General features: G+C 38.9%; 3 protein-coding genes across 5 annotated transcripts; 1 reads left to right on the top strand and 2 right to left on the bottom strand.

Moving 5' to 3' along the window:
- Positions 1–68: 68 nt before the first annotated feature.
- On the bottom strand, positions 69–3,023 carry c1galt1c1 (C1GALT1-specific chaperone 1). 2 transcript variants are annotated; one of them, XM_029512718.1, is made up of 2 exons: positions 2,871–3,023; positions 69–1,808 (listed from the first exon to the last, which is right to left on the bottom strand). In XM_029512718.1, exon 2 carries the CDS (start codon positions 1,792–1,794, stop codon positions 847–849), a length of 948 nt encoding a protein of 315 aa, XP_029368578.1. In that variant the 5' UTR covers positions 1,795–1,808; positions 2,871–3,023; the 3' UTR covers positions 69–846. The 2 variants fall into 2 exon arrangements, with proteins under 2 accessions (XP_029368578.1, XP_029368579.1); XM_029512719.1 differs by having other exon boundaries at positions 2,746–2,871.
- A 5,014-nt stretch (positions 3,024–8,037) lies between these two features.
- On the bottom strand, positions 8,038–12,042 carry clic2 (chloride intracellular channel 2). Of its 2 annotated transcripts, none has more exons than XM_029512156.1 (6): positions 11,770–12,042; positions 10,561–10,670; positions 9,869–9,994; positions 9,644–9,753; positions 9,090–9,271; positions 8,038–8,682 (listed from the first exon to the last, which is right to left on the bottom strand). In XM_029512156.1, exons 1-6 carry the CDS (start codon positions 11,821–11,823, stop codon positions 8,521–8,523), a joined length of 744 nt encoding a protein of 247 aa, XP_029368016.1. In that variant the 5' UTR covers positions 11,824–12,042; the 3' UTR covers positions 8,038–8,520. The 2 variants fall into 2 exon arrangements, with proteins under 2 accessions (XP_029368016.1, XP_029368015.1); XM_029512155.1 differs by having other exon boundaries at positions 9,653–9,753.
- A 2,939-nt stretch (positions 12,043–14,981) lies between these two features.
- LOC115050404 (protein eva-1 homolog C) lies at positions 14,982–19,363 on the top strand. Its single transcript, XM_029513249.1, has 8 exons — positions 14,982–15,075; positions 16,053–16,258; positions 16,414–16,537; positions 17,042–17,197; positions 17,468–17,611; positions 17,711–17,782; positions 17,876–17,956; positions 18,978–19,363. Exons 1-8 carry the CDS (start codon positions 14,982–14,984, stop codon positions 19,361–19,363), a joined length of 1,263 nt encoding a protein of 420 aa, XP_029369109.1.
- Positions 19,364–19,742: the final 379 nt, after the last annotated feature.

Here is a 19,742-nt window from a genome sequence, read left to right as displayed (position 1 = left end):
CCAATAAAACCAGGAAGCCTCAAATTATTTAATTATGATCCACACACCGCAATATACTGAGCCAGTGATTGGTTTTAGTTTTTTATTACCCAAATAGTTTCCTTCTTTAAAGGCATCATATGGGAAATCTGACACCAAGAGTCAAAATTGACATGCCCACTGAGGTTTTTTTTTTTTTTTTTTAATACATGTGACACAAGAACTCTCTCTAGGCTCAGATAGCTCAGATGAATTCATCTGAGAAGGTAATGCTCTTAATTTGTAGAGATGAACAGGAAATAGATTGCAAAATATGCACTTATTAAAACCTGGGCCAGGTTATTGCATGTTTGATTTAATACTGGCTATAAATACCTCACAACAAACTCTTAGTAGGTCATAAGATGAATCTTCAGAGAAAAGCAAAAATAATAATAAAAAAAAAAAAAATCATGACATAGCAAAGAGGTTGTAGCACTTTCAACAGTTAAATAATTTCTGAACCTTAATCACTTAATATTTGATGCAGATTTAAGAAGATCAAAAGGACAAACATTGAACATTCACAACAATATTATAGCAACCAAAACTTCTGGGTAATCTCTTCTCATGTCACAGGTTTCATATATTTTCCAGTAATATCTTCATTCAAAAGGATGCCACATCCATCATCTTTTTACCTACACCACAAAGAAATCGGGTGCTGATTGTGCCAAGTGCAAAAGGTACAAATATACATAAAAGTGTTGTTCCCACCCAGGATCGAGTTTTACAAACAGCATAAGAAAACCATCTCCCAAACTTAGTTTTGCCATCACAGACGCAAAATAATTCAAAATACCACATCCAGTTTGAAGGGACAAGTCTCTAGTCATTGTCTGACCCTTCAGGAGGGTAAAATGTCAACGAGTCATGATAATCGTGCCCATAGGGTCGGAGTCTGTAAACTCCAAACATCATGACCTGCATCTGATTTGGCGACATCCCGTTAAATGTGACAGCCAAATCTGAGCAGCAGGCACCCACAACATTATTTGGGTTTTCCTTCATGCTGTCTGTTATCAAATTGTTGACACTCTTGCTGTTGAACAGGCCCTTTCCATGTGCATCTTCTCCATTCTCTGCAAACACACCTGTGTACTTAAGGCACAAAGCCAGTTGCTTGTCCTCGCTCATCTTCCACAGCGCTCGTCCTCTCTCTGGACATTTGTCCTCATCCTGGAAGATGTGGACCAACCTTTTCAGAGCCTCATAACTTAAAACAATCCCACTATCATACGCTACATACTCAAGCTCCCCCGACTTCATAGCATTGCCCATGTAGAATGGTTCATCGGGATCCTTTGCAAGCACCAGGTATTTGAGGTTCTCAATGATGGCAAATGTAGTAGCTTGTGCCACAAAGAACCAACGCAGGTCACCAGCATTATCATAAGCATGTTTAAGAGCTTTACGTAACCGTGTCCAGTCATCTTTTTCCTTCAGGTCGAAAGCTTCCAGTGCTTTGGAGGACTCTGATGTGTAAAACACAGGTTTGTCACAATGTTTGCTCCACGTGTCTAATGCTGTAGCCCAGTAAACCAGGATCTTGGGCTGTACCATGATGACGCAATACACCCTGACTTGATTGCTCAATTCCTGCACCTGAACATCAGAGAAGTGTTGCAACTCGTCTTTGCTTGGGGCCTTGACATGGTGGTGATGGTGCTCTTCCATCTCTGTGCTGGGGCTGAAATTACCCAGGAGTGACAGCACCAAGCAGAAGAGGCCTCCCAAGACCATACCCTTCAGGAAAGAGCCTCCTTCAGACACCATTTTGGCAGCAGACACTGGAAGAATGGGGAAATAGATTATTTTCTGATTTATCAAACATGGATAGTTAGTTCTCTAAGTAATTTTCCATAAAAATTTACAAATATTACCTAATTTTAGCTTCACAATTCTGGTGATTTGATGCATTAACTTTTTATGTGAAGTTTGGAGTGTCAAACTAAACAAGTGACTTTGAATTATTATTACATTACGCACATCACATCTGATAATTAGCATCACATTTTTCATATTAATTGCTGACTTTTGTACATTTTATAACAAAACACTGAAGAACGTGTGATAGCCTTTTCTTAGCCTTGATCTTAAATAGTTAAAATACATTTTTGTTGCGCTAATATAACTCAGATCTCAATAAAATTATTTCAGCATCTTGTTGTGTTAGCATCTCACTAACAACGTGAGGGCCACTAATACATGACAGCTTTTTCTGAATTATTTTAATACACTTTGAATAGCCGCATACTGTTGCATGATATATATCATGCATTAATATCATGCAAATATCAGAGCCATGCTCCACTTTTACTTCTCACATTTTAAACCAAATACATTTAGTTTCCCCATCACAAAACACCAACTTAACTAAATGAGGGATTAAAATGATGAATCGATCATCATTATCACTGATTATTTTCAGGTCTAATGACTAATAAACGGGGCGATTACTGAGAGCTTACATGTCACATCAGCAGCTCTTCTTGTACACCAAGTATTTATGCTGAGAGCTGTTTTTTATCCTCAAAGTATGCGTTTCTCTGACTGCACAGTGCCAAGAAAACAAAATTTGACAAAAAAAAAAATTAATAAATACACTTCAGGCCGAGAGTTTCGACGACACGTTAACGAGGTCTGTCCATTTGAACTGACACGGCTTCTGTTGATTTAGTGGACAGTTCGGTCAGCTGACAGTGAATTTCAGAGTTTTTCAGTTACCTTGTATGTTAATTATGCCTCCTGTGGCTAACGGTTAGCGTCTCCCCTCTTAACGTTACAAATTACGGCTAACTCTGGCTTCTTGTAGCGACAAAAATGCAACAAATAATGGGATTTTACTGCACCTGGAAGGGTGAAAGTTGCCGTGTCGGTTGGTACTCCTCCTCCACCGGTTTTTCGCCTCCCACCTTTCCTGTTTGGTCAGGTCTTAGGTGTCACGTAACAGGATTGTCAACTCGGTCAGGGCATGATCCAGAACTACAAGGCTACAACTTCTGCTTCCTTCTCTTTCTTCTTCTTTCTTCTTTTTCGTCTTCTACTTCTTCTTCTTCTTTGAGGTTTCAGGTGCAGCTGCCGTCCGCGGCGTTGTTACCGCCCCCTTCTGGATTTAGCTCTCTGCTACAGGACTCTCCAGCCAGTGCGGTGATCGGCAAACTTTTTTTAGGTCCAAGTTTCCTGATCTCGGCCTTGGTGAAAGGCAAGATCTGTTGAACTGTTAGTTGAAAAAGACAGCTAACACAGTACTTCAAACTTTTGGGCATTTCATTTGCCTGTATTTGAATCGCACGCACACAATTCAAATTGAGGCAGCTTATAAAAGACTGGAATGAACTGACACATCAAAAATAAAACGTTGTTAGTACATGAAGTCAAAGATACAGAAAATTTATAACAAGGATCCAAAGCACTTTTCTGGTGTTTTAGTGCTGTCTATTGGACATGCAGGGTTTATGCATACATACATCTGCAGTGAATGAGTAATGTAGAAATAACATTTTAAAAGTAAATACTGAATGTATGCAGTATGCCACAGACACACACTTGACTTTCTCTGAGGTAAATAAAAATGCTCCTTCACTTATCTGGATGGAGCTTAAGTGGAACATTAATAACGCAGAGATTGGCTATGTTTGGAGAGTAGACACCCTGAAGGATAAATGAGACATGCATGTTGAGATGCCTTGAAGTATACCCATTGATTGGTCATTGGTTCTTGGTTCGGTTCCCGGGCAGGGAGTGATTACTATGTTCCTGGTCCTGTGCAGACTCCCTCTCACCCTGTGCCTGCCTGGGTCCTCCCACAGTCTATGTGGGAGACTGTGGGAGACACACATGTCCCTAATTTGTCTTCAACAGTCAAAAGTAAAAGTGAAATTAAAATATATTGTGTATGCAACAATACAAACTGTGTATGAAAGAAGACTGCATTAAATAAGCATTAGGACATCCAATCCCCATTCCACTTCTTTTTTCAGGACTTAGTTTGAATGTTTCTTCCAAGCAAGGTTAATTTATCATTTAGAGAGCACAGACACAGAAATCCTCTCTTTATGGACCAGGAAACATCCGAACGAAGGGTTAATAATACGGCCTTGATAATGTAGAATGAGCCGATCATTATGGAGAAATAATCCAGGTAGGATAGTAGGATAGGAGGTAGGATTATACATCGTGGCCATATTACTACCTGGAGCACACACAGAGGTGTAAGAGCTTTTTTACGAAAACAATTACAGTTAAAAACAATGAACAGTAATGTTAGACTAGCATCAATAGAAATGAGGTGGAGTAAAAAGTACAATATTTGTCCTTCAAATGTAGTGAAGTGAAAGTGAAAGTCTGTATCGGGCCCAGCCCTTTACTGAGAATGTGACTTCTTGTTCATTGTCACTTACACGTATATACTTTTTGAAAGTATGAAGTACAAACACACGCACACACAAAAATGGAGATACTGATCTAAAACAATGGAAAATTAAAGGCCGTTCACGCTTGAGTAGCACCTTGTGGGATAACACTGGCAACAATCTAAATGTGCCACTTAAACGTGGACAGTCCAAACACTCCCACTTCTGCTGTGTAATGTCTGCTTGACTGTCACAACCTGATGCTGGTGTCTCATAGTCCATCTCATTCATTTTTACTGCTGCAGCTATAACCAGTAACTTCATTAAAACTTTGAAAATACTGTTATAAGATATTATGACATTGAAATCACATTTCCCTTTTAACACATTCCCATGAACCTGTGTGGAATATTCATTGTGACACATTATTGCAGCTTTATGTTGCTGCTGATTTGTCTAAATGGTTGAGGGAGTCACTGCCCGACCACAAAGCCAAAATCTGCCATGTTCGGCAGCTAATGAATCAAATCTTGTTGTTTTCAGCAGCAACTTGGGAGCTTTGGAGACAACACTATAAATCACCTGAAGCCACGTACACTCATCTGAAGAGCATTGGTGACCTTTCACTTTGATAAAAAGCCCCACTGGCTCCAAACTTCATCGAACAGGAGAAAAATACTAGCCTTTCTGTGGCATTTAGTGTTTTTGGAAGCAGTTACTCTTCACTTTGTTTCATTTTAAAAGTTTATAACACAGGAGAAAACTGAATGTAGCTTCATGTTGTAATTTTCTGTCCTCCCAAGTGCTCTCCATACATTATACTTTTCCAAATTAGGACCGCATGCTGCAAAATGTGTATAAGTTGGTTGTATTTAAGGTACAGGCAAATTTTGGGCTTAGTTATTGCACATAATCGGTTTATTTCCTCACGTGGACAATCAGATCTCTGTATCCTCTCTGCCTTGTTCTGTGAAACAGTGTATGTTTTGCATTGCCTTTCAAGCCGCATATTTAACTTTAACATTTGTACGTTTTACTTTTTTTCTCCACGTCAGCAGCATCACTCTTGGGCTTTCAGTCCTGACTTTCACACTAATACAATAATAATTTAGCACTTTAATTCCGTTTCGCTCTGGTTGAAGAGCAATGCATGTTGTGAAAGCTCATCAGTGAGCATATACTTTAATAACCATGTAGACATGAAAACTAAAGTAATGCAGATCAAAATAAACATATAAATCAGTCCGCACTGGTGGACGTGGTGCACAAACAGAAAAAAAAAAAAATCTATAACACATTAACCTTAATGTGACACGTTTGCCCTGACACTCATAAATTATTTCTTCAGGGATGCTGATCATTCAACTCATAACGAGGCAGAATCCAACAGTGACACTTCCACCAGCTCTGTGATCACTGAGACATGAGCAATGACACGAATCTGACATAAACCATCAGATCTCTGCTGGACGGCTGCTGATTACTGCTGCAGAGTAAACATTTGTTAGGCCTCTCTGTACAAGCACAGATAGGCTGCGGCTGAATTGACAGGGTCCCCTAAATTGTGTCTATGACACCAGATCCATCCCCTCCAAACCATTAAGAAGGAGACTGGGTGTGATGATAATCCATTGATCAGACCGTGATGGATGGTGACTGAGGATATATAAGTGAAGTTCTCAGTCATGTTTAGGTGTAGTCCGGATCTGCTCGCCTAAAGACAGAGCCACCATGCTTTCTTTAGCTCTGCTTTACGTCGTAGCTGTGATTTGCTCTGCGAGACACACACATGCACTACCTCTGCACCCTGATACTAACGTGGAGCCTCAGGCAGGTAAGACTCTTTCTCAATAGCTTCTCCTTTTCTAACTTCATCTATTTTGTTTTGTTTTTAATATTACTGAAACTGTATTGTTGCTGCTGGATGTGATACTTCTTAAATCCAACTTCCAGTGGAACTCAGGCATACTTAGTACAAACTGTGGATTTGCCGAGTGCTTGTGAGTTATGAGTTTATTTTGGTCGAACGTAAACATTCCTCAATAAAATGCTCTTCATATTAGTACAGCATTTCTTGAAGAATGAATAAAGTTTGATCTGATAATGTTGTTTAATCAAATCAAAAATCAATGATTTCTTCATGACAGAATGTTATTTCAACAGATTTTATTCAGAAATTAGTGTCAGAGGTGGAAGATGGGCCCAATCTTCTTGTGGGGGAGCAAAGAGAGGTGAATAATCTTTATCCTCTATTGATGGAGCACAATGAAGGCAGAGACTCTTGGAATAGAGGTAAAAGTAAAGAAGAATAATGTAGATATTTGCAGTAAATAGACAAATGAATCAAATGTGATGTTTTTTATGATGCTTCAATTTTTATTAAATTTTTTTTTTCTCTCAGGGACGAAAGATTCAGTAGAACAAAATAAGTTTGCGAACATGGTAAGATTGATAATATGCTTTTCTCTGCTGTGCTGCAACATGATATAGCAATATTTAAAAATAGTAAAATACCTTTAAATATAAACTTACAAATTCTTCAATTAGAAAGATAAAATATAGAATGAATGCATATATGCCATAGAATCTTTTCCAAAGCATGAGTGGCAGCATTTCTGAGGCTTTTGCAGAAAAAAAAAATCTTTGCTGTTTGTTGTTACATGGATTTTCCAATGCAAACAATACTGATGTATTATGACAAAAGAGTTTATTACTGTTTTAAGTGTAGATTTGAGGGAATTGGTAGTAATTCAGTTTTTCTTTTTTGCAGGTAAAGGATATCAAATTAGCCGTTTTGAAGCTGGCAGCAGCCGACAAACTTCGCTCTCAGGGTTTTCTCAGATCAGAGCAGAGCTTGCCAAAGACCAACAAAAGAGGTGAGTCACTGGTTATTTTCTCTAAGAACTACTCCCGAGCTAATATGAGCTAATATAATAATCCTTGACATGATACACTTTCTATATTGACATTGTTAAATTGCAATGAACTAATCGAAAGAATATCTGGGCAGGGCTTGTACTATTAGAATAGTACAATATAAAATTAAAGTTATTTGTTAATAGACAAAGACAAGTGGAAGTAAAGGTACTGGCTTGATACCCTGGCTTGCAGACCGAAAAGAAATGAAGTGTGTAATTTGATTGCTTAGTAAAATTTAAGCAATTATAATAATATTGATAATAATGTTATTTATTATTAAATTGATATAAATGGGTCAAAAACAGGTAAATTATAAATAAATGTATAAATAAAAGTCTTCAGCTTTGTTCCTAATTCTTCACCCTGTGTTGTCCTGACAGCGTGTTTCTGGAAATACTGTGTGACCAACTAGTGACAGAACAAGTAGTGACCAGTCCTACATGGAAGTACTTTCACTTTCCATCACCATTTTTATTTTCCACCACAAATTCAGCATTTGAACTGGATCAACAGAAAATATATTTTTGGAGTTGTAAAATGATCTTTTTTTGTGATTGAGAATAAACTTGAATTTCTGAAATGTCATTGTGGTAACCTGATATTAGGTTTGGATATTTTAAAATTGACATTTATGGTTTGACACTTGAAGAAGGTTGATTAAAATTCAGGATTATGTCTGCATTCATTCCACACAGCGGTATGATATAAATTCTCAGCGAACACAAGAAGCAGCATTACGAGAACGCGGTGTTTTTATAATTATTTTTTTTGTGACAGTGAGAAAAAATTATCATAATTAAATTGTATTTGTACAGGCTAAGATACACAAGTGTATTTCATGTTTTATATAAAAATGAACTGTTTGTGAAGGTGCTAAAACAATCATATATATCTTAATGAGGGTGTTTTGATCATAAAAACCATGAAACAATATTTCTATTTACATTATAAACAAAAACTCTGCTAAATTACATCAACAGTAAATTGCACATTTGGCCTTCTCATTATGGCATAAAAATACCTTTTATCTGGGAACAACTATGCCTCCATAGTCAATACAAAAAAACCAATAAAACATTTTAATTTAGCATGTCCCCAAGTCTTCCTTATACAGGTCTCTGATTCATTGGCACAATTTAGTCCTGGAGGTTTCAGTCCAGAGCCGCATGCATGGCTACACTTGAAAAAAACAACATGATCTACAGAAAAGAGATCAGTTTATAAAAATTTACTTCCTGTTGTTTGCCACACCTAAGTAAGCCTTCTCAATTTCAATGTCTGCTGGACACGTCTGTTTGAACTCCTCTCTCTCGTAGGCGTTTTGAAGGTATCGCCAGACTCCTGTGAACTGGGCTGGAATATCAAAGTCACAGTACTTCTTGGCAGCAATCTGAAATAAATGGACAGGCGGTTTAAAATTCAGCATAGATGACAAAAGGACATACCAATCCAACAATGTACCCATACTCTATTACAAGTGAAAGACATAATTTAATAAATTACAAACACTTAATCATTATGCTACTGTTTAATGTACAAATTTGTAAAGTAGTCTGGAAAAGCTTGAATCATTTACTACGTGGTTTGGTACTTTATTGATTGAATATATTTAAAAAGCATGATATTTTAAAAGAAACAAAACATGGACATGGAACTACTCCATTTAGTCAAGTACCAGCACCTAAAATTATTTCAAGCTGGAGCACCTGAGTAAATAGCTCCCAAAGAGTGAAGTAGTTCCAACTCTTTATTGAAAACACAAAGCTAATCGACAGCACAACTGATTCAGTGTCTCACCCTGATAACGTGCAGTTTAGGCAGCAAATTGCAGTCAGCTAAGGTGAGGCGGTCACCATCCAGGAACTTCCTCTTAGAAATGCCGATTTCCTCTCTTGAGTTGTGGTCTATTTCCTCGGGGAGAGGGGAGTTCAGGTAATTATCCAGCCGTTTAAACTCCCGCAGCAGGTTTTTCTCATGAACTGTAGAGTCAGAAACACACAGACATGCTGAAAAATGTGGACTAAGTTCTATATTTAGGACTAGTTTTTTACTTGTTTGTCAGATAAAACAAAATTGAAACAAAAATATGACTCATATTTAAAAAAAGGACACATTTCTGTATAATATGATTAATTTGGGGGGGTCAGAAAAAAGGCTGTTATTCTTTACCTCAGGAAAAGGATCAATACCACCATTACTACTGTTACAAGTAAAAGTACATGTATTACTGTTGTTTTTACTACTATTGTTATTTTATTGTGGGGAGTTTCATTAACTGACATCTCGTAAATGGTTGAGATCAAGCAAATGAAACGTCGCCTGCTGTATCTCTCAGTTATCACGTGTTTAACGAATCTTACAGGTATTGTTTGGGCTGTTCTTTATGAAAGCGGAGAACTTCGCAAAAATGTCCGCTCCCACGTCAAAGGATTCTTTGTTCAGGGGGCTGAGATGAGGATACCTGGTGGCAGAAGAAAGGAGAAGAGAAGCTTGGAAGTGAGTGTGTGCAATGAAAATAAGCCACCATCAAATTCACACCTAATTCATATTTGCACAGTGATAAAGTGCTCCAATACCTGGGAGGGGCCAGTGTTTGCTCAAGAAACTCCTCAATTTTGATGAAGTCTGTTTTGAGGGTGCCGTTGTAGAGGAGGAAAGGAGGGTTAGTCCCTGGAGCCAGGTCCTTAAGCTCTGCTGGTTTCCTGGAGGAGAAAAGATGGAGAGAAAGGGAGGAGAAGGAGGTATATCTGACTCTGAGGCATGTATTCATTCGGTGCTACAGTCAGACTGTTATCAGGCACGTCAAAAGAGAAAGCCTGCTGGTTATCGAGGCTGTCAGAATCAAACATAAATCCATGGTTTCATGTCTGTGATTAGTTCTAAAAACAAATAGTGCTGGGAGTGGCTGCCTATTTCAGAGGCGTGCTGTGTGTATTTTCTGAATCATTCAATTATCAGAATCTCACGGTAATAACCTTGAGGAATTCACACAATCAAAGGCTCAATTAAAGAAGGTTTTCGTGTGAAAGGCACAAAGGGCTCTACATCGGTCTGTATATTTTGAGTTTGCTCCACCCTCTAACCTCTGCCACACAGAGTGTGGAACACATCAATTCACAACTAAGTAATGGTTTGGATTTCTGAAAAAACAAAGAACAAAACACAACCTTCTCAATTTCTCTCTCGCTTCTTCTTAATAGAGTTCTCTGTGAAAGTCCCCAAGACCAGATGCTCAGGAAGTGTTTGTGCCATAGGAGGGGGTACTCACTTCCTCATGTCAACAGTGGTCACTGTAAACTTGACTCCTTTCAGCCACAAGACCATGAAGAGCCTTTGGCAGAAGGGGCAGTTGCCAACGTTCTCGCCATCATGTCCAGCCTGAAAAGCGAAACAAATTTATTTTACACAAAAAAAATGAGCCACAACTGAACAACACACATTGCCTCCTTCCCTCCTTTGCTGATAAACAAGAGAGTGAGAGGCGTGTCTGGGATATTAAAAAACGATTTCCCTCAGCAGAGGAAACAGCGGACATTGTGCTGTGGAAAAAAAACAACAGACGCTACATTCAGGTCTGTGTGCGGCCAGCTCGTTGTGCGGCACCAAAAATCACCAGCTGGTCGGCTTAGCTTAGCAAAAAGGAGAAAGAGTTGAGAAAACCAGTCTACCAGGATCTCAGCAAAAAGCGAACAGTTTTTGTTGAACTAGTTAATGTGTCCACATGCTAACGACAAATAGTTTTTCTCAACCACCACATAATCATATACAATTTGTTACTTTCACTTTGATGTCTGAATATAATAACACCACTGATATAATGTAAATATTGGAGGGATGTTCCTCCTCTGTGTTTTATGTTTAGTGAGACTTTCCATCTTCACATCTAACTCAAAGCCAGGAGACAAAAAAAAAAAAAAACAAAAACCCCAGAGTGATAAATTATTCGACCACCTACAAAGAGACATCCTGAACTGATTCACGGTGCATCATGTGTTTGGATATTAGGACGGAATGAAAAAAGGACCAAAAATTTGTGCGATACAGCTGGCTGTATCTGAATGTGTGCGTAAATGAAATAGGTGTGCCAGCTTCGGGCTGGGGGGCCAGTCCCCCAACATGCTCCTCGCTCCTTCTGAATGCATTAAGATAAGGTGGGCTGTCCGTCTGTGGCCAAAGGCTGCTGATAAAAAGTGACATGATCCTCAGCAGGAATACCAACACATCTGCAGCGGGCAGCATCTGTGGATGGCAGCCATGGAAATGGGAGTCGTCCTCTGATTGATGCTGCTCCTGTTGCAACTTGTTGATATCGATAAATGAGACTCCTTGGTTTGCCTTCATATTTTCTCTCAGATAACTGTCTTTTAAATAGTGCCAACTAACCGTGAACAGCACCGTTTTTGAGGTTGAATTCAGGTTTAATTGGCTTTTCATGCCACAATGAATTTTTCCTTCCAGGTAATTGGAAATCACTGACCTTTATGAACAATTCAATGGTTGGCTCCTTGTCAGAGTTCTGCCGGAGTGCCATCTCGTCTCAGAAAAGTTTTAGTCCTGTTTTAAAAATCCTTTGCTCCAGTCACAGCTTCAGTTAACTTTAGTTTAACCGACTCTTAAATATCGACAAGCCTCAAGGGGAACCTGATAACAGTGCCCCTGACCTGCTCTGGTTTCAGTTGCCGTTGTGGTCGTAGATGTCAAGAGCTGGTTGTGTGTCTGTGTGAGGGCTCCTTAGAAGCTATCGCTCTGACCACACTTTACAAGTCAGAGGAGAGGGAGGATCCAGAGACATGGGCGGGGTACACACGCTTAAATACCTCAGGCTAAGATCAATGAGAAGAGAGCTTAAAATAGAAAGTCCTTCTGAGCGTTACAATATACAGGAACTGATAACAACATATGACTCAAAACACACAAATTCAGACAATTCAGCCGGAGCTTTCACATTCCAGCCGAGTTAGATATGGAGAAAATAATGGAGGAGCACTCCTCATGGAAAAGCTCTGGCTGATACAAAGCATATACTGTGAGACTCTGGAAAACAGAAGCAACACCTAATCTAATTAAGTTAAAGAAAAGTAGCTTTCACTCTCACATCTGCGTGACTTCGGCCCGTATTTGCTTTGGTTACTTGAATGTGAAGAAATATTGTGATAGGCTTATGGTATTAACAAGTTAAAACTTACGTAAGTGAGTATTTCAATGTCTCACTCATCACATTATCAAGACTTTTACTTTTCCTCCACTACTCTTCTGTGACAGTTAGCTACCAGTGGAAGTATTTATCTTTATTTACGTGTATATTTCTCTTCAATGTACGCTAATGTTTAGTCAATAATACGAATAATCACCCTTGAAGTATGTGAAGGAAGTGAGTGTAAAACATACTATTCTAAATGAGATTTTTGGCAGGGGGTTTGATAATGGGTTAAATTACTGAAAAGGGAATCACCCCGAGCATTTAATGTTTCGGGTTTCGGTTTTGTTTTTCATGAACAAGAACGTAAAAGGAAAAAAGAAGAAGAAGGTATTAAATTGTATTAAATTTTTGCTTTCCTCTAGGGAGACACATTTTTTTTTAGAAATTCCTGTTAGTAATTAAATGTAAAACTGTTTTTGGATATACTCGCCTGCATGTAACAGATCATTTTAATTTTGTGACAATGGACTTACTTCAGTGTGGGTGCTGCTTGTACTATGATGTCTTTTACAGTAAACAGGGAAGGGAAATTTTTATGACAAGATCCTCAAAACTGTGGTCTCAACTTCCCTAAAGAAATATGACAAAAACCATGGGCAAGATTATGCAATACATTAAAAGGAATTTAATGGCAAAGTACTCCTGAAGATACAAATCCATGTCTGCCTGTCTCATTTATCATAAGAGAATTTGGGGAATTTCTATCACTGACAGGGAGGCTGAAAAACAAACTAATCATATTAAATTTCCAGAGAAATCGTGGAAACACTAGAACATTATTGTGGCAGGAAAAGCTTTCGGAACAAAACAATCCTCCTCTTTCGCTCCACAAAATCAGGGAGGTCGTGGCCTGAGATTTTTAAACTACCACTCCTAATTAATGAGTTAGTCACTTTCTTGACACTTCCTATGGGAGGTAAATGGAAACTTACTGGGGAATGATGTGGGAGTGTCAATCCTACTTGGGCACATGATTAAAATGTGGGCTTCTCATTTTGAATGAACAGCCTCCATTATTACATCCACTCGACCTCTCTGGAGGGAGTGTTTCCTGGCGCTCATGTAATAAATGACTCGAGTGCAACTTTAAAATCCATTTTTATTGAACTCATCAAATGACTGTACACATCGCTGATAATATTTTGAGTTCTGTATTATGTGTTTGTGTTTAGTTGGTATAGCAACGACAGTCCGTTACAAACAGTTGAGAAAGAGAGAAATGTGCGAAAGGGAAATTAAGGTTGACCCCGATAATCATCTGAAATCAACTGCTTATGAAAACATGGAGAGGATCCTTAGTAGGAGAAATTTCCTGAGTGTTCCTGGAAAAAGCTGGCAGCTCTACAAAACGCATGGCACAACAAAGATCTTTCACTTCCTTTACTGAAGACAAAAAGATAGGGAAATCCAAAGTTATAGAGAGCAATAGACATGTCCTGTGGCCCCACGCAGCTGCTGGAAGTGACCTCCTGGAAAAAGAGCGCCTTATCTCCACAAACAGGACCCTTAGTGCTGACAACTCCATGACAATGAGTCTTGATTTTGCCATTACACACACACACACACACACACACAGGCGCACAAGGTCAAGATGTTATCCTTCAAACTAAATAAAAAATATGCTGTTGGGCATGGGCTGCTCACTGAAGGCTTCCCTGACATTCCTATATGGAAACATTCAGTCCTTTTTGCTCGCATTTTGAACATGTTTTGTCCTCTTTCAGAGCAACTCTAAAAGACTGACAACACCTCCTTGTCTGTAAGTCAAACGCAGAGCCGAAAGTGAGATGCGCTTAAAGGCTGTCAGCGCAGATCAGCAGTGTGGTTTAAGGTAAAACATAATTACAACACACAGAGGACCTCCCTCTAAAACCACAACCAACCTTTTCCACACTCTTGTAACAGGAACAGTTGTGACTAATAACATTTACAATGGCTCAACATTTCCCAGTCTGAAAGTGAGCCAGCATTAACACCAGCTCAGTGAGAACAAGAAGCTAAGCTTATGGCCTCCCAGCATTATCTGTACAAATATGAGGGTGATGCAGCAATATTCTTTTGTGGAAAAAAAAAATATATATATATACATAAAATCTCAGGATGCTGCAGACTGTGGTTCAAGTACACAGATGTGGCAGCTTCATATGAAGGTTTAGAGTCTATTAGATGGCATTTTAAATTAATAATATGCTTTTGTATTTAAATGCTTTCTGTCACACATCTGTCTATAGATCGTGCATTGCATATTATTTACTCTTGATACTGAATAAAAGTTTAAATACATCATGAGCCAAATCAACACTGTAGTTTAGTTGCAGGCTCTGGTCAGTTGACTATGATTGTATTTTGTTATTGCTAAAGGGGGTTGGCTGTTTCTTGTAAACACAATAGCACCATTGACCGACTGACCGCTTGTCTCTCCCAAGCAGTCAATTGCACAACAACTCATTACAGCAAAAACTTGGGGTTGGCTGTGCAGGATTTGCACAATGACAACATGGGGTTTCTTCGTGTCTGTCATTCTTCTGTCTCTCCTCCTGGCTCTGAAGATACATACCGCACATGCAGCTCCCAATTTCTCTCGTAAGTGCTTTGCTTTTGACATCAGTAGATAACATGTAAAAATGCTGAGTGGTAACTATTTAGTTGTGTCGCAAGCTTTCAAGAGACATTCACTCCCTAATTTAACTGCACATCCAAACAGCTGGTACAGCTCATGCTGAGGGACCAGAATCAGGCTGAAGAGGCTCCTGAACTTAGATCTTCACCGAGCAGGACATGATATTCCCACAGTGAAAAATAAATCATAGTTGAAGTTGGGTTTATTTTGAGCCATTTTGTGGTTTGGATTATGTGACTGATAACAGCATGTTTGTAAAGATGCATTCAAGCAAAGCCAAAGGTAGCTTTTGTATCTGCTGTCATAAGCGTGTATCTCTCTAACTGATCCAGGCAGAGATCTAAATTTTTTGTGTGGCTTCAGGCTCTAAGGAGCCTCATTGTGAGTTGGTGCCTGGTACAGCCTCACATTTGCTCCCTGAGGCTTAAAATTACCACGTACACACCCACATGCAGCACAGGGGGGCAAGCACAGGAAGCACACATGGGTGGGGAGACTGACTTCAGTGTCTGTTTCATTGTCATGCATTTCTGTATGCGTGATCATAGTCCAAATAATATCTTGGACAACTACACCCTGAGACTGAGACACCACCCGGGGAACAATCAGGACTGAGCCGAAAAGAGCAAGAAAAAAAAAAAAAAAAAAGAAAGCATCATCACACTATTGACTCTCCAGCTAGCAACAAGAAGGATTTCTGAATGACGCATTATCTTATTTATTCTATTTATACTTCATTAACTCAGGGAAGATAATTGATTCGCAAATAATGAATCGAATTTTAGACAACTGCATCTTTGCCGATTCATGTCAAACAGCAGTTATATTTATTTATAGCTTGACTATATCTGCTGATGTGATATCTTTTGCTCTATTGATTTTTATTTGCCCCGTATATGCTCACTCTTTGACATTTGCATCATCTTATGTTCTGTTTTAGTTTATCTTCACAGTATTCTGAAGAACCACACGGCTCATGCATGTGAAGGAGACACGCTCATCATTGATTGCCCTTCCAGGACGTCGGTGGCAGTCCTATCAGCTTTCTATGGACGACGCGTTCCTAACCAGTATTTATGCCCCTCTGCAAATCCCAACACAACTGTGGAGGAGGACACAACATGCATTTCACCAATTGCTACAGAGGTATACAAAGCTAGAGTGAATTCCTTCTATGCAATAGAGAGATAGATAGATCGACTGCTTGATGAGGTCAGGCCCCCCTGCCTTTGTAGAATGCCGTTATAAGTGACTTGCATTGTAGTTGACTGTTCGTCACCATGAATTTCTGGCCTTTGCAGAAAGTGGTTTCAGAGTGTCAGGACCAGCGTTCCTGTCACATCCCCGTCCTCAGTCCAGTGTTTGGACACGACCCCTGTCCGCTCACCAGCAAATACCTCCTAGTCTCCTACAAGTGCAGACCAGGTTGGCCACTGAGCTCATGTGCCTGTAATATTACAAAAACACTGTTATCCCACTTTTTTATTATTTGTGATGCTTGATTGATAATATTAATCAACACAACTCTGTGTTTAGAACGTTAAAATCAATAATGTGTGTCTTCGACATAGTTAGACAGAACAATATCGTCTCAAAATCCAACTCTCAGTTTTTTGATATGACTTGATCCATATCACTTTTTTTCCAGGACTTGTTATTCATCTTGTTGCTCTGAACAACAAAACTATAGATAAAACTAGAGGAAGGTCCTTGCCTTAGTATTTTTTATTTTTAGCTTTGTTTTAAAAATTGTAGAGCTTTTTTGAGCAATTGTTGCCACATTATTCTTCATCTATTGTTCTCAGACTGCTTAGTTTATTTCAAAACATTAGTCAGGAGCACAAGCACACAAAACTTTCCTGAAAATGTGTTTTGTTTTTTGTTTTGTTTTTTTAAATATCCTTACATGTGCACGACATCTTCTTTCAGAACACCACCGTACAAGACTTGTGTGTGAAAATGAGCGCCTCAGGCTGATGTGTAAAAATGAGACTGTACTGGCCATCTACTCTGCCACGTTTGGACACCTCCTGCACGGCAGCCCTCACTGCCCCCAGGAAACTGCTGGATCACAAACTGACATGGGTTAGAAACAGGCTCAGGCAACACCTAGTGGCCAAATCATGGAACAAACGTGATTTTTTTTTTTTTTTTTTTTTTTTTTGCCTATAGAATAACAAGTAATTTATGGATTTGAAAACTAATCCAAAAAGTTTAATGCATTTTAACATTTTGTTTTGTAAAACTGTGTTTAATCATGCACATTATGATACTGATCTGAAATAGGAAGTCTGAAAAGAACTTTCAAATGTTACACTTTTGCATCCTAATCATTTTTAAAATAATTTTTTACAGAGTGTCTGTCACCATCTGCTCTGAGGAAAGTGTCACGCAGGTGTCACGGCAGAGCAAACTGCTCAGTCCAAGCAGATACTCTAACCTTTGGGGACCCCTGTTTCCCCGGCACCAGGAAACATCTGCGTGTGTCCTTCACTTGTGGTGAGTGACAGGGGATGCTACTGCTGTGTAACTGAAGCGATAAGGATTGCAGTGTTATGTAAAAAAAAAACAAAACATAAATTCTCATTTCCTCTTTAGTTCCCCGATATCTTCTGGAAGATGTGGGTCGAGGGTCGACCGATCCTTTCATGATTGAGGACTACACTCATGGTGAGAGTAAGAGAGAGACTGAATATTCACAGGTTTTTGAATAAGCAGCAGAGTTTGACTGGCGTCTGAGCTCAGACAACGTCTCACCTGCAGGTGGATGGTACACTGGCCCCACCTACAGGCATGAAACTGTGCTCTTAACCAACTCTCTGGAGATCATTGAAAAAATTTTGGGTATGTGAACTGGGGACTGTACATCAGCATGAGGTCTCTTAGTGAGTTGACGTGTTTTTATCTGGTGGACAAAAAACACTCTAAAGCTTAAAACTGGGTTTCCACCAAAACAGAATTTAGAGTTGACCTTAAAAAATGCAAATACAAAAACGGCAGATAAATGAACTAAGCAGGCTTCACTGATGGGAATAAAATAAATGGTGTTACTAATGGGGAACAACTGAACCACAAACCCGCACACGCACACATAGACACAAACGACCATAACATAGACAGCAATGGCGAATTGAGGCAATTCAAAGGGAGCGTTTACAAACTGTAAGAGCAGACATTACGTTTTCTGTTAATAATTTATTGTGTTGGTTGTCTGTTTCATTATTTAAAGTTGAAATTATTTTAATATTATAAATAATTGAATAAGCTTAAATTGAATTTAATCTTCCATTTGAGGGAAATAATTTTCAGAAATACTGGTACTGGTGAAATAATTCTAACGTGATAGTTGCCTGGTAACTAGTTACTTTTACAACACTGTAACTCAGTGACTAACTCAGTTACTCTTTTTGAGAGAAGTAACTAGTAAAAACAACAAATTATTTTTTGATAGTAACTAGTGGATCCTTTTCCTTTGTTTCTGTGCCCCCTATAAGATGATGTCTCCTAAACGTTTCTTTGATGCTTTGATGGCCATATAGCATTCAACCAGTCCATCACATCAGCATACTGACTGCTTTTCAGTGCAAACAGGTGTTTTTTGTTTGGTCTTTGTCAACTAAATACTTAGTACTAATAGCATAACACTGACAAAACACATTATTAAGTGTCCATGTGAGAAATTATCCATATTGATCTGAATTTCAGCAAGTTACATTTTCCTAAAATACTGCAAACTAAATATAGCAGCAAGGAAATTCCAAAACACCTATTTACTACAAAGGGCAGTGTACATAAAGTCAGTTATGTGTGACAAGGCCAACAAGTGGAGACGAGTTTGGCCCATCATCCTCTCTTCCCTCTCCAGGTCTGCCAGAGAAAGTGGCTCTGTATTTTGTTTCTGGGATCTGCGCTGGTCTGGTTTTCCTGCTCTGCCTGTTTGGTGTACGCTCCACACTAGTGAGGGATGTGAAAGATCTGATTTCTGACTTGAACTATGAGCTGAAAGAATCTCACAAACAGCGTAAGGAGCTCATGGAGGACCTCTACGATGACGAGATATCAGACACGTCGTCCTTCTGTCGACTCACACAATCCTACCGAACAACAGACATCTTCAGTCCTTCAACGCTGACGGTGGAGATGGTTGATCGAGGGGCAGAACAGACGAGAGACGTGGCCAATGGAGACATCTGGCCACATCGAGATTCCAGCCCTTATGCCATTCACAAGATTAAAACCTACAACAACTGACAGGATTCATGGGTTTATGAAGCAACTTTTACAGAACGCTCTAATCTTCTTCTTTTCAATGTGGACTGATAGTGTTTTACTTACCTGAACATGTGTTATAAAATGATGTAGCTATACCTCCTTATCTACATTCATAAAATGTGATAAAAAATTATGAGTCAAATACAGCAGGATGTCAAATACGAGATTTAATCAGTTAATCATTACCAATACTGACTTCAAATAGCTAATTTTTTAATTGTGATAATTGTGATGTGGCCTGAGGTAACATTTAGTAGTGGCGTTGTATAGGCCTGCATCATATCAGATGTTTCCGTTAATTATATTTGTATTTTATTTTTTGTCTGCGTGGAATTACATTGGTTTACCTATTAAAATT

Source organism: Echeneis naucrates, chromosome 10 (assembly GCF_900963305.1).
Source record: "Echeneis naucrates chromosome 10, fEcheNa1.1, whole genome shotgun sequence".
Lineage (NCBI taxonomy): Eukaryota > Metazoa > Chordata > Actinopteri > Carangiformes > Echeneidae > Echeneis > Echeneis naucrates.
The sequence above is the reverse complement of the archived record's forward strand: the minus strand, read 5'-3'. Positions and strand labels throughout refer to the sequence as shown.